The 14591-nt window shown below is 41.4% G+C and overlaps 1 protein-coding gene across 2 annotated transcripts in view; it reads left to right on the forward strand.

Annotated features, from left to right (window-relative positions):
- LOC144600103 (glutamate receptor ionotropic, delta-2-like) overlaps window positions 1-14591 on the forward strand; it is a 361426-nt gene that overhangs the window by 313313 nt on the left and 33522 nt on the right. For both annotated transcript variants that reach the window (XM_078411520.1, XM_078411521.1), the window contains exons 13-14: window positions 7105-7300; window positions 14155-14321. In XM_078411520.1, coding sequence (XP_078267646.1) covers window positions 7105-7300; window positions 14155-14321 — 363 coding nt within the window. The remainder of the gene's footprint in view (window positions 1-7104; window positions 7301-14154; window positions 14322-14591) is intronic.

Consider the following 14591-nt stretch of genomic DNA (forward strand, 5'->3'; position numbering starts at 1 on the left):
GTGGAAACAGGCCCTTCGACCCAACTTACCGATAACGACCAACGTGTCCCATTTACACTAGCCCCACCTGCCTGCGTTTTGCCTATACCCTTCAAACCCTATCCTATCCATGTACCTGTCCAAATGTTTCTTAAACGTTGCAAAGGAGTTTTTTTTTTGATAAGCTGGTTGTTGGATAAAGGCCAGGGATGAAAAAAACAGGTGTGAGCCCAAAAAGGATAAAGAATTGCAAATTATGAAAATCAAGGGTAGAAAAGTTGTGAATTGTGCAGCCATTGGAAGGGACACAGGGGCAGGGGGGAGGTGCATTGGAAAAAATCAGTGTAAGGTCAGCCAAGCTTCAAGGTTGGGGAATTAGGGGCGGGAGGGAGAAAGGGGAGTGTTGGGGGAGAAAGGGGAAGGGGACTGTTTGTGTGTTAGTTACTTAAAATTGGAGAATGCAGTGTTCATACCATTGGGCTCTAGGCTACCCAAAGGGAATATGAGGTGCTGTTTCTCCAGTTTGCGTGTGGCCTCACACTGGCAATGGAGGAGTCCAAGGACAGAAAGGTTAGTATGGGAATGGGAAGTGAAAATGGTTAACAAACAAGAGATCCTGTCGGTCTAAGTGGACCGTGCGCAAGTGTTTGGCAAAGAGGTCGGCGAGTCTACACTTGATCTTGCCGATGTACAGGAGCCCACATCGGGAACAAGAGATGTAGTAGACGAGGTTAGCGAAGGTGCATGCGAACCTCTGTCTCACTTGGAAGGACTGCTGTGCTCCCTGGATGGAGGTGAGGGAGGAGGTAAAGGGACAGGTGTTACATCTCCTGCAGTTGCAGGGGAAAGTACCTGGGGAGTGGGTGGGAATTTGGGTGGGAAGGGATGAATGAACCAAGGAGTTGCAGAGTATTATCTGAATAGAGTTCTCAACACTGGGCCTGCTGGCAAAGGCACCATGTAATGTTCCTTCACAAGGAGCAAGGCCACCAGAACACCTTTGTTGATGGGTGCCCCTTGTGACCTAGTTTCCTGGTCAACGCTAGAGATGAGAATTGCACAGGAATATTTGGAGTGGTATGCTTCAACTTGTACATGCTCATAATTGCATTAGACTTGAGAATAATGTGATTTTAAGGTTTTGAGTGCTGAGAAAACATGTCACACAACTGTATTTAGACTAGCCTTTCTCCGGCAGTTGTTCTCCTTCGGCCTGCCATTGATTTTGTTCTGAGAGACAACATCTTACATTAAGGTTTGACAGCTTGTCCATGTTTTGATCTCTCAAAATTACCCTGATTACCATATACACTGTGCCATGTTCACTGAAACTTTCCACATCCAGTGGAACTATTCCTGACTTGAGGGAAGAGGGGGATGAAAGATGTCAACATATAAAAATATACACAAGAGGGAAAATAATGAGGTAAAGATGACAATAGCAGGATAAAATGATTCCATGGGAGACATGCAAACAATTTACATCTTACAAGACAAGCAGGTAGGCATTGGATTAATTAGAAGGTTACATCAGCATTGTTGGGTTCAGAGCAGGGAGAGTGAAGAACAAGGAAGTAGTTGGGGAGTCATTTGACAGATAGAGATATTGATACGGTTTGGAAACAGATCCTTCGGCACACCGAGTCCATGCCAACCAGTGATCACCCGGTGCACTAGCACTATCCAACGCACTAGGGACAATTTGCAATTTACAGTAGCCAATTAACCTACAAACCTGTACATCTTTGAAGTGTGGGAGGAAACCGGAGCACCCAGAGAAAACCCACATGGGCATCAGGAAAAGGTACAAACTCCTTAAGACAGCACCCTTAGTCAGGATCGAACTGGGTCTCTGGCGCTGCAAGGCAGCAAGTCTACTGCTGTGCCACCTTGCCGCCCCGACAGTATCAATGCCTTCAGATTGCACGTCTTCAACATTCAGTTGGCAGCAGTCCTTTCACTTCTGTATATTGCCGCTGAGGGCTAGCATACAAATGAGGAGAAGAAAGCGACCGAGGATAAAATCTTACAAGACTCCAGAAATAAGAGTGTAGAGATAAAAAACGAGAACCACTGCTGTTTCTGAAAAGCAAGGAGAGGAGCCTAGCTATATCAACAGATGAAAAGGCTAAGGTTCTAGCTTTAGAGGGAGTACTTCTAGCCTGAGAGGGAGTACTTCTAGCCTTAGAGGGAGTACAGAGAAGGTTCACCAGATTGATCCCTGGGGTGGCAGGACTTTCATATGAAGAAAGACTGGATAGACTAGGCTTATACTCGCTGGAATTTAGAAGACTGAGGGGGGATCTTATAGAAACATATAAAATTCTTAAGGGGTTGGAGAGGCTAGATGCGAGAAGATTGTTCCCGATGTTGGGGAAGTCCAGAACTAGGGGTCACAGCTTAAGGATAAGGGGGAAGTCTTTTAGGACCGAGATGAGAAAACATTTCTTCACACAGAGAGTGGTGAGTCTGTGGAATTCTCTGCCACAGAAGGTAGTTGAGGCCAGTTCATTGGCTATATTTAAGAGGGAGTTAGATGTGGCCCTTGTGGCTAAAGGGATCAGGGGGTATGGAGAGAAGGCAGGTACAGGTTACTGAGCTGAATGATCAGCCATGATCATATTGAATGGCGGTGCAGGCTTGAAGGGCCGAATGGCCTACTCCTGCACCTATTTTCTATGTTTCTAAAACTTGAACTTGAAGGAGAGAAGGACAAGATTCAGTGGAAAGGTGGAGCAGGAAGATGGCTTTACACACTCAGCTATGGGTGATCTCATTCATCACTTTGACAAGGACACATATGACATCATTAGTGACTTTGGCAAGGGTAATAGTGTGGTATGAATGAATTTGAACTGCAGAAATTCTGGGAAAATAGATATTAAATTGGAGTGGGAGTGTTTTCAAATGATTAATGTTCTCTTATCTTGTATAAACGACATTGTTTCTGTATCCAAAACGAGAAGACAGCAGGAATTCTGAAAACGCAGGTCATTGATTACAGGGCATTCTTTTCCAGGGGCCAGCGAAACAGAAACAGAAGGAGGCATTGAGATGGTGAAGGGGTTACAGGTGGAGGACAATATAACAAAATGATGGGAGATGATTCTATCTGGGATTGGGGCAATGTGAATAATGAGGCTACAGGAGATGCCAACATCAAGGACCTTTCTGTGAACTTGGGTCGAGCAGTTTATTTTGAATGAGAGGTTAAGAGTTCAGAAGTAGAAAAATCGAGTTGAATTGAGGTGGGCAAATCCCATGAAAATCAGAAGTGACTGATATCAGGATGAAGAAGAACATCTTTGTTGCCCTCGTTTTGGGAATAAGAGGGAGGATTAGAAATGTTATGCAAGAGGACCGGAGTTGGGTGAGATCCCAAAAGGGGAAATGGGGTTGCAGACAAAGGTAGGTCACACCCTCATCACCATGGCATTGGTTTGGGTGAAGCAAGTCGTGGATTGTACAGCCAAGCAAGGACACTGCATTTACGAAAAACTATTGTCACATATGATATTAGCATCCAGTAAGGTCTACCTCTGCCCTGTCATCCACATATGGATGGTGAGAGTCTTTTTGACAAGAAACAAGGAATCAGGAAGATGCCACAGAGTAAGGATGGGGGACGGGGGACGGGTAATTTCATTTAGAGATACAGTGCAGAAACAGGCCCTTTGGCCCACCGAGTCTGCACTGACCAGCGAGCCCCGCACATTAACACTATCCTCCACACACCAGGGACAATTTACACTTATACCAAGCCAATTAACCCACAAACCTGCACGTTCTTAGAGTGCAGGAGGAAACCCATGCAGTCACAGGAAGAATGGACAAACTCCGCAAAGACAGCATGTAGTCGGGATCGAACCCGGGTCTCTGGCGCTGCAAGCGTACAGACCAGAAAGACAGCACATTAGATAGATCAGTTGGGAGAGAAGGAAACAGGCAGGATTAGCTCTTTGAAGGAGCATAGAGTAGGAAGGCCTTTGAGAGAAGGATGGACAGTTGAATTGGAGCTTGCAGGATGGTAGTGGGGAATTACTGAATGAGGCATTCAAGGGATGCCAAGGAAGTTCTGAGCTTATTTAAAAGAGGTTTTAATGTCAGACAGTAACTGGACAGCTGGAAATTCTGGGACAATGAATGAATATAATGAAAAGAGATTTGACAGGGTTAGTTAGGTACCTGATCTATTATGTACTAAGTCCATTGTCATCTCTCCCCTTTGAATAAAAACTCTGGAAATCGTTACTCCAGCAAATTTCCATCTTCTAACCAATGAAGCAGGCTGTCCTGGATACCCTTAAACAGTAGGAACTGCTCTTATCCAGCCAAGTCAAATGTCTACCATCTGGACTTCTACTCTGCTGATGATGGGAGAGTTCTGGAAATTGGTCCTGCTGTTACTGTATTTATCTGACGGGGGTCTGTTAAGTTTCTCAACAATAGTGACCCTCAACATTTTGAAGGTGGGGATATTGGCACTAAATCTCTGGGAAAGACAATCAGACTCCCCCGTTTCATTGTCCAGCATATGTATGCCACTGTCATCCCGTCTGAACATTGTCCATCTCAAGCAAGAGGCTGAGAATGGAGCTGAATACTTTGCAATCATTTGCAAACATTTCCACTTCTTTCCTTTCAATGGAGAAATTGCTGGACAGCTAATAATATCTTGGCACTGCATATTGCCCTGAGGAAATCTCGCCACTGTATCCTGGAGCTCCGTTACATATCCATTGTTCTTGGCACGTCTTTCCCTTGATTCTCAATAATTACAATTTTATTCAGGTTTCTTAATATCCCGATCATTCAAATACTGCCTCGATGTCAAAGCAATCACAATGACCCCATCACTGGATTCCACTCCTTCTGTTCATCTTGTGTCAATTCCTCAAACTAATTGTTCAAAATGGAAACCAACCTGAGCATCAGAGAGTTGGCTTTGTGCATGATCTTTGATAGCACAGTCAATGACACTTTCCATAACTTTGCACCTGATTCAGAGTATATTGAAGAGGCAGTGCTTCACAAGAACATGAGAAAATAGGAGGGATAGACCAACACATCCCTCAAGCCTGCCCTGCCATTCAAAATGATCATGTTGATCTCAGCTAATCACAACTTCTCTTTTAGTTTACTTTAGTTTCGAGATACAATACAGAAACAGGCCCTTTGGCCCACCTAGTCCGCACCGACCAGCGATCCCCGCACAATAACATTATCCCATACACAGTAGGGACAATTTCAATTATACCTAGTCAATTAACCTACAAACCTGTCCATCTTTGGAGTGTGGGAGGAAACTGGAGGTCCCGGAGAAAACGCACGTAAGTCATGGGGAAAACGTACAGTCCACATCCGTAGTCAGGATTGAACCCAGGTCTCTGGCACTGTAAGGCAGCAACTCTACTACTGCATTATTGTGCCGCCCTGTGGCATTTCTGTGGCATTTCGTCCGGGCCACAACCCACAGTTTCTCAAGCTTATTAATATTTATTTATCGTCACCTTATCAAATGATCTGGCCTACATTGTCCTCAGATGCAGAGAATTCTAGATATTTACTCCCCACAGACAGAAGAAATTTCTGCACACTTCGGTTTTGAATGACTAATCCCTTTTTTTGTTGCTCTGTCACCTTTTTTGTTACTCTCCCACTGGTGAAAACACCTCAACATTTACCCTGGCAAACTCTCTTTGAATATTAAGTTTGAATAAGCTCATCTATCATTCTTCTAAACCCTATTCCAGGAACTATTCCAGGAATTAAACTGGTCAATCTCCTTACCACTGCCATTAAATATATTAAATCTTTTCTAGGTAAGAGATCTAAAAATGTGCTCAGTATTGGATTCATCAGCATCATGTACAACTGTTTCAACCTCCCATTCCTTAAACTCCACCTCTTTTGCAATAAAGGCCTTATTAACTATTTGGTGGACTTGCACAAGGTTCATGATTAATGTACGAGCACATGGGTTCTCCAAACTGCACACATTTGCAGTCCCGCTCTGTTTAGATAATAATCTGGCATTTGATTCTTCCAACTGAAGTGCATGACCTCACTTCATTTCCCACATCATGCTTCATTTACAAGGTAGATGCCAAATCACTCAATCTAACCAGATCTCGTTGAGGTGGTCTTCTACCTATTTTCATATCATTACCTTACATTTCGTTGCATCCTCCAGACTTTAATGTGAACAGTAAACCAATTGGATTTTACCAATAACCATCCTACCAACAACTAGAGTCCTGTGCTACTATCGACCTCATTGGAGACCCTTGGACTATCTTTGATTGAACTTTACTGGCTTTATCTTGCACTAAACGTTATTCACGTTATTCCCTTTATCATGTATCTGTACACAGTGGATGGCTCGATTGTAATCATGTACTGTCTTTCTGCTGATTGGTTAGCACACAACAAAAGCTTTTCACAATAAACTAGACTCAAACTCATATTCATTGTACAAGGTTTGTGTTATTGGGTCAAATGAGGCAATGTTTGAGAAAACATTTCTTCACACAGAGAGCGGTGAGTCTGTGGAATTCTCTGCCACAGAAGGTAGTTGAGGTCAGTTCATTGGCTATATTTAAGAGGGAGTTAGATGTGGCCCTTTTTGCTAAAGGGATCAGGGGGTATGGAGAGAAGGCAGGTACAGGCTACTGAGCTGGATGATCAGCCATGATCATATTGAATGGCGGTGCAGGCTCGAAGGGCCGAATGGCCTACTCCTACACCTATTTTCTATGTTTCTATGTTTCCACATAATTGACCAGTGTTGTGACCGTACCGGAACAATTTGCTGGTGGCACAGCTGGATCTGGAGCATGTCTTCGGCACTATAGCCAAGACTTTTCCTCGTCTTTAAATGTTCAGCGCACTCAATTGCTTCTTGAAATCATGTGGGCTGAAGCAACCTCAAGAGGCGACTAGATTGGATCATCTACTTGGTTCTTCTAACTAAGGGAAAATGCCCCGTTCATGTTTTCTGCTAGTGGTACACATCGAAGCAAGATGCTATTTTAATTTAAATACATTGAGGCTGAACCAATTAAAATAATGATAATGGCGTGCGGACAATTGCTGAGTTAACCAATTGTGTTTTCTATGATGCAGATCTTTTCAGGATCTTGCCAAACAAACAGATGTTCCATATGGCACTGTCCTCGATTCAGAAGTTTTGCAAATAATCAAAACCAAGGGTCGAAATCCATTTGAACTTGAACAAACATATGCTAATTTGTGGAACATGATGAACAAAACAAATGGTTTGGAGAATTGTGTGAAGAAAATTCAGGATGGGATTCAAAGGGTGAGTGATCAAATGCATGCAAAACATTATTTGCTATGAACATTTAAATAATACTGCAATTTGAATAATTTCAGCCAGGTAATCTGTTTACTAATTTATAGAATTGTATACAGTTTCGGTCCTACATGAAGGATATGCAGAATAGAGATTACCGAAGAGATTGACTAGGATGTTGCCTGCAATGGCAGGCTGTAGTATGTAACAAAGTGTAAGGCATGCTAAAAGTAAGAGACTGAAGAAAGCTATTTAAGTATAGTTTAGTTACAGATACAGTGCAGAAACTGGCCCTTTGACCCACCCAACCCGTACCAACCAGCAATCTCCATATTCTAGCACTATCCTACACACTAGGGACAAAATAAAATCTTTATTTTAAATTCAAAGCCAATTAATCTACAAACCTCTATGTCTTTTGAGTGTGGGAGGAAAGCGGAGCACCTGGAGAATACCCAAGCGGTCATGGGGAGAGCGTAAAATTCTGTACGGACAGCACCAGTAGTCAGGATTGAACCCGGGTCTCTAGTGCTGTAAGTCAGCCACAACTGTACCACCCCAAATTTATTATTATATAAATATTCTATTCTTCCATTATTTTGGTCATTACATTAGTAAGCAGAAAAATGTCAACATTTTCTCTGATGGCACTGAAGGGAGTACAAGATACTCCTTTTTATTGATAAAAGCAGCAAATGCAAAATTAATTGGCATGGCTTCTCCTTCTAATTTTCATCCTCTCAATCAACTCTTTCATGTGTGTATCCGTTGTATATACGTAAGCTTTAGGAAAGCTGATAGTTAGCGATTGTCAACTTGCTAATAGACAACAATCATATATGTTATAACTGATATGTTGAACTTGGTGGCAAACATCCATTGTAACACCTACATTTGATACGGGATACCGATCTTACAATGAAGTGCAGCAAGTGGAACTCGAACAGGCAGGGAAATGGACAGTTCTGGGTCAATTTCTGACCAAGATCCTTCATCTAGACATGCCTCAATATGAAATGTCGACTGTCCATTTCCCTCCACCGATGCTACCTAACCTGCTGAGTTCCTCCAGCTGTTCTCCTTGTTTTGCTACAGATTCCAGCATCTGCAGTCTTTTGTGCCATCAATCATATTATGCTGTAAACATTTAAAGGACATGCTCAATCCAGTAAGTCTTTCATCTGGGTATACATTTTAAGCATTTTTGAAAATTAGGATCCACAGATAAAATGGGAAATTTAGGATTAAAATGTTCATTCATTGAAAATGTTAAATACTTGGAACAGATTACTTGAATGGATTGTGGAACATGAAATTTAATGGGATTTTAAAAAGCTAATGGATTTAAGGTCATTAGAAATATACCAAAGAAATATACCAATTTATAGAAGCCATACTAGACTTCAAATCAGAGAGTGCTACAATTCATTTAGATTATTGCTGTTCATCTTTGAATCACATGATTCATCTAACATATCTGGAGGGAGTGATAACAAGAAATTTGATTAATCAATTGCCCATGAATAGCCATTAATGATGCAGCCTATGGACGCAACATAAAGCAAGCACTAAGATCTGTACCGAGCAGATAGACTGTTCAGAATAAACACTGGTTGTTGGCTGACAGCATGTTAAAGGGTTTGGAAATGAGTAAGATTCAGGCTTCAACTGCGAGAATGCCTTTTTGGGAATACAGGCACCATTGCCAGGGAATGTTATCTGTCACCATCTGAAGTTGTGGATCTTGAAAACCTTGAGGAGCAGTATGGACGTCGGCCAAAGTGTGTTTCAAATGGTTTTTTGTTCCTCATCAATTTGTTGAAGATTTGTTAAGGAATTGTCACATGACCTGATACAAATCTAGATGAGTTGAAATCCATATTACTTCTGGTGATTTAAAAATTCAGCTCAGCATCTGTACAATGACCCTGTTACTTGCAATTGAATCCACCAAAATGCAGGCGTTCCATACTAATACGTACTTCTTCCTGTGCAGTCACACCTAAGGGATGCATTGAAATACAGATCAACCATGCCTTGCTGCTTTAAGATTTCATCTGAACATTGCCATACAAGGTTCTGGTGCTTTCGCAGTTAAATTTGCCGTGAAACACAGATATTTCATGTGGCTACTCTGCAGCTCAATTGATACAAAACTAGAGGATCTGAATTCCACGTTGGTGCCACTTTACAGGCAATCCTGTCCCATTTTGTTTGTAATATTGATAACAATCATAAAAGGACACATAATGCTGGATAATTCAGCAGGTCAGGCAGTGTCTCTGGAGAACATGGATAGGTGATGTTTTGGGTCTGGAGCCTTCTTCGGACTGACCCTCCGTTCTGAAGAAAGGTCCCGATCTGAAATGTCATCTCTCCTTGTTCTCCAGAAGTGCTGCCTGTCCCACTCAGTTGCTCCAGCACTTTGTGTCTTTTTTTTGTAAACCAGCATCTGCAGTTCCTTGTGTCTCTTGATAATAATCATGTTTTGTTTTGCTCAACAACAGATATTAAAACATATAGGGAATGAAAGAAAGCAAACAGAGGCAGAAATAAAAATTGATTTTTAAAAAATTCATTAAGAGGAAGTGAATGTTATAAAGATAAATATTTATTGCCCATTCCTAGCTGACATTGAGAAGGTTATAGTAAACCACTGCTTTGAACCAGTGCAGACTTTCTTCTGAAGTACGTCCACTATATTGTGGGAAGGGAGTTCATTAATTTAGGAGCAATAACGTTTCTATGTTAGATGGTGCATGACATGGTGAATTAATAGAAATGATTCAGTTTGGCAGATTTCCACTTGCCTTAGCTCCTTTATCTAGTTCTGATCAGTTGAATGATAGCTCAGAACCATGCTGGTTGAGTGATTGATGAACTGGCAGGAAAACACCCAACTAATTATGGAATTGATATTGTAAATAAGCAATATTATACAATTATCTATCAAAATAGGTCATATTTCAAAAGGAGACTGTTGGTATGAAAATTATCTGGGAAATTAAAAGCTGACTGAATGTTTAAAATTGATTTGGATTTAGTACAAGAGCAATGATTTTGTTCTAAGTGAAAGATTCAGGCATTTTTATTATAATTAAACATTAGGAACAAATTGGTTCCCACTAAATCAATAGAACTAAAAACTATGGAACAGGGTTTGCTTACTTGCATGGAAAAATAGGTGTATTATAACGGAAGTGAGAAAAAACCCCAACTATTGATGAGTGTCATTAGGAAATTAATACCTTCTGTCAAGTGACAAAATTCAAATTAGAGAATTTGATGCTGTTCCAACTAAAGCATTTGTAATTAGGAAAATAATCAAAACAATTGTGTTCGCTCCAAACTATGTTGATAGATGAAAATAAAAAGACTGCATGTGCTGGAAATACTCAGCAAGCCGCCCATGTCTGTGTGAAGAGAAACAGAGTTAATGTTTTAGGTTGAAGGCCCTTCAACAGAACTGGGAAGGAGCCAAAAGAATATACACTGATGAGCCAAAACATTATGACCATCTGCCTAATGTGCTGTTGGTCCTCCGTGTGCCGCCAAAACAGCGCCGATCTGCCGAGGCATGGACTCTACAAGACCCCTGAAGGTGTCCTGTGGTATCATGCACCAAAACATTAGCAACAGATCCTTCAAGTCCTGTAAGTTGCGAGGTGGAGCCGCCGTGGATCAGACTTGTTGATCCAGCACATCCCACAGATGCTCAATCGGATTGAGATCTGGAGAATTTTGAGGCCAGGGCAACACCGTGAACACTTCATCATGTTCCTCAAACCATTCCCGAACAATGTGTGCAGTGTGGCAGGGCGCAATATCCTGCTGAGAGGCCACTGCCATCAGGGAATACCATTGCCATGAAGGGGTGTACCTGGTCTGCAACGATGTTTAGGTAGGTGACACGTGTCAAATTGACGTCTACATGAATGGCCGGACCCAGGGTTTCCCAGCAGAACATTGCCCTGAGCATCACACTCCCTCCACCGGCTTGTCGTCTTCCCACAGTGCATCCTGGTGCCATCACGCCCAGGTAAATGGCGCACACGTACACATCCATTCACGTGATCTAAAGGAAAACGGGACTCATCGGACCAGGCGACCTTCCTCCACTGCTCCATGGTCCAGTTTTGACACACGCATGTCCAATGTAGGCGCTTTTGACGGTGGACAGGGGTCATCTTGGGCACTCTGACCAGTCTGCAGCTATGCAGCCCCATACGCAGCAGGGTGTGATGCACTGTACATTCCTCCCATGACCACCATTAAAATTTTCTGTGACTTGTGCCACAGTAGACCTTCTGTTGGTTTGGACCAGACAGGATAGCCTTCGTTGCCCTCGCGCATCGATGAGCCTTGGGCACCCAACACCCTGTTGCCGGTTTGTGGTTTGTCCCTCCTCGGACCACTGTCGGTTGGTACTCACCACTGCTGACTGGGAGCACCCCACAAGCCTTGCCGTTTTAGAGATGCTTTGACCCAGTCATCTGGCCATAACAATTTGGCCCTTGTCAAAGTTGCTCAGGTCTTTACTCCTGCCCATTTCTCCTGCATCCAACAGATCTGCTAATTTATCTAATTAGCTGCCTAATTTATCCCACCCTTTGACAGGTGCCATTGTAACAAGATAATCAATGTTATTCACTTCACCTGTCAGTGGTCATAGTGTTTTGGCTCATCGGTATATAACATAGAACAGGTCAGCACAGGAACAGTTGCTTCAGCCCACAATGTCTGTGCTGAGCATGATGCCAATTTAATTTAGTCCCTTCTGCCTGCACGTCATCCATATCCCTCCACTTCATGTGCATCTCTAAAAGCCTCTTAAACACCACTACCGCATCTGTTTTCACGACCATTCCTGGCAGCACATTGCAGACACGTTCCAGGGCGGCATCGTGGCGCAGCAGTAGAGTTTCTGCTGTATAGTGCCAGAGACCAATGTAATTCCAACACTTTTTTGTATAATCTGCAAACTTACTAACTATATCTGTCACAAATAACTGTGATCCCAGCATTGTTCCCTGTGGAAAACCACTGGTCACGGACCTCCAGAATAATACCTTTCCACCATGACCCTCGGTCTTCAATGGGAATGCCAGTTCTGAAACCAAACTACAAAGTTACCATGAATCTTAACCTTCTGGATTAGCCTACCATGAGGGACCTTGTTAAATACCTTACTGAAGTCCATGTTGACAAAAACACACTGCCCCAGCCTCATCAATCACCTTTGAAACTTCTTCAAAAAGCTCAATCAAGTTTACAAGGCATGACTTGCCCAGGACAATACCATGCGGATTGTTCTTTTTTTCTTGTGTACCAAGGAACAATGAAATTACTTTCTTTTACGTACAGATCAGTAAAATTATTGCCATAACTAAGTACAATCCTCGATTAAGTATGTAATGCATAGAAGCAGCCCACTGAGTCTATATTGCAAGAGTTGCCCATTCTTGTTAATCTTCAAGGATGGTGGTAGAGATGGAGATTGCTCTGACAAGGTAAAATCGACGTGACTATGTGGATTAGGCGAAAACAAAGTTATTTGCTCAGTGAATGAAGGGGGAGCAGTTATGAGTGAGGGCATAGATAAAATAATGTAGGAGTTATGACATGCAGAACAGGAAGGCACAGAGAGAATAAAAGAAAAAGTAAAGGAAATAGAAAATAAATATTTGCTGTGCAAATATCACAGTTGGGCAATTAATGCATGAGGTTGTTAAATTTTACATTGAATCCAGATGAAAATGGGGTGTTGTTCTGCTAACCTGTATTGGAGCTCATCGTGATTGTGCAGGAAACCACACACTGATGGGTCAGAGATGGAGCGGAGTAGAGAATTACAGTAGCAGCCAACAGAATGCTTAGGGTTACCCCTGCAGACTGATTGAAGAGTCATCAAAATAGCTGTGAGAAATGATTTTACAATAAAAATAACCTAATTAATTTACTTAATTAGTGTACAATTCAGTTAGAATTTCCATTATTGAACTACTTTAGCTGGATGAAAGTCAGCAAATGTGAGGTTAACCTTTGCTGCTTCCCCTGGTTCATTATCACATTCAGAGAAAGCTCATCACAGAATGTGCTATTGCTGCAGAAATTCACAATGGTTTTAATGTGCAATTTCAATGGCATTCAAGATCATGTGGAATTAGTATTCATGATTGCACACAATCCTGTTTGCCTTTGAAACAAAAATCACTAATGCAAATATGATGTGCTATTTACAGCTACAGATGCTGGTGTACTGCTATTGCTGTAGTTGATACTAACAGAATTGCCATTACTTTCATAAGATAGTGTTTTAGAGTATGACAACTGATCACCTACCTTAGACAAATGCATTATCATCTCATTACTAAGTCTGAAGTTAGTGCATACTGTTTATTACTAGCAGAAAAGTAAATATATCCTGCGCTTGGTTGCCTTCCTAAGAAAAGTATTCAATTACTGTATTAGGCATTGAACTAAAAACATAGCTCTACATGCCAGAATTAATTATATGTATGAAATATAAAGGTTAATATATAAAGCCATGAAACAATATCTTTAAACATTTGATACATTTTGCCTTGTGAAAAGTATGTAAATTATTTCTATATGAATTCATGCATTTTCCATCGGCATATTTTGAAAATAAGTCACAAACAATAATATTTAAACAAAAAAGTAAACAGTTGAGGACCAACTTTTGCATGTATTATATAAAGATTGTTTCAGTTAATACACCATGTTGTATGTTTTTTAGAGGCCAAGTACAGAACTATTTATTGTGCAATCCATTTGATAATTCTTATTTTTAAAGATATTAATAAGACCTTTAAAATTATTACCTTTCTTATTTAAAGGTAAAGTCTGGAAATTATGCATTCATCTGGGATGTTGCAGCTCTAGAATATGTGGCAGAAAATGAACCGGACTGTGCCTTTGTCACAACTAAGAATTCTAAAGTCGATCGAGGTTATGGCATTGCTCTTCAGGATGGCAGCCCATATAGGGACATGTTTTCACAAAGGTATGTTGCTTCTGTTGCTCAACACATTCATTTTGAATATTGTGCATGCACACTGATGTTAAAGAAGTACTTAAATTACATCTCAGTAATGTCTTATTGATGTCTTTCAATTAAAATGAAATGTATTTGATTATGTGACATGGTTGTGATGCTTTCAGGATTCAAAATGCATTCAGCCAGTTTTATGCAACATGAGATGTCTGTTACTTTTTTTACTTGCCACACTTTATCCCGTCTCTCTCCTCTTCCAGCTTTCTTCTCTCCCCTCCC

Source organism: Rhinoraja longicauda, chromosome 14, assembly GCF_053455715.1.
Source record: "Rhinoraja longicauda isolate Sanriku21f chromosome 14, sRhiLon1.1, whole genome shotgun sequence".
Taxonomy (NCBI): Eukaryota; Metazoa; Chordata; class Chondrichthyes; order Rajiformes; family Arhynchobatidae; genus Rhinoraja; species Rhinoraja longicauda.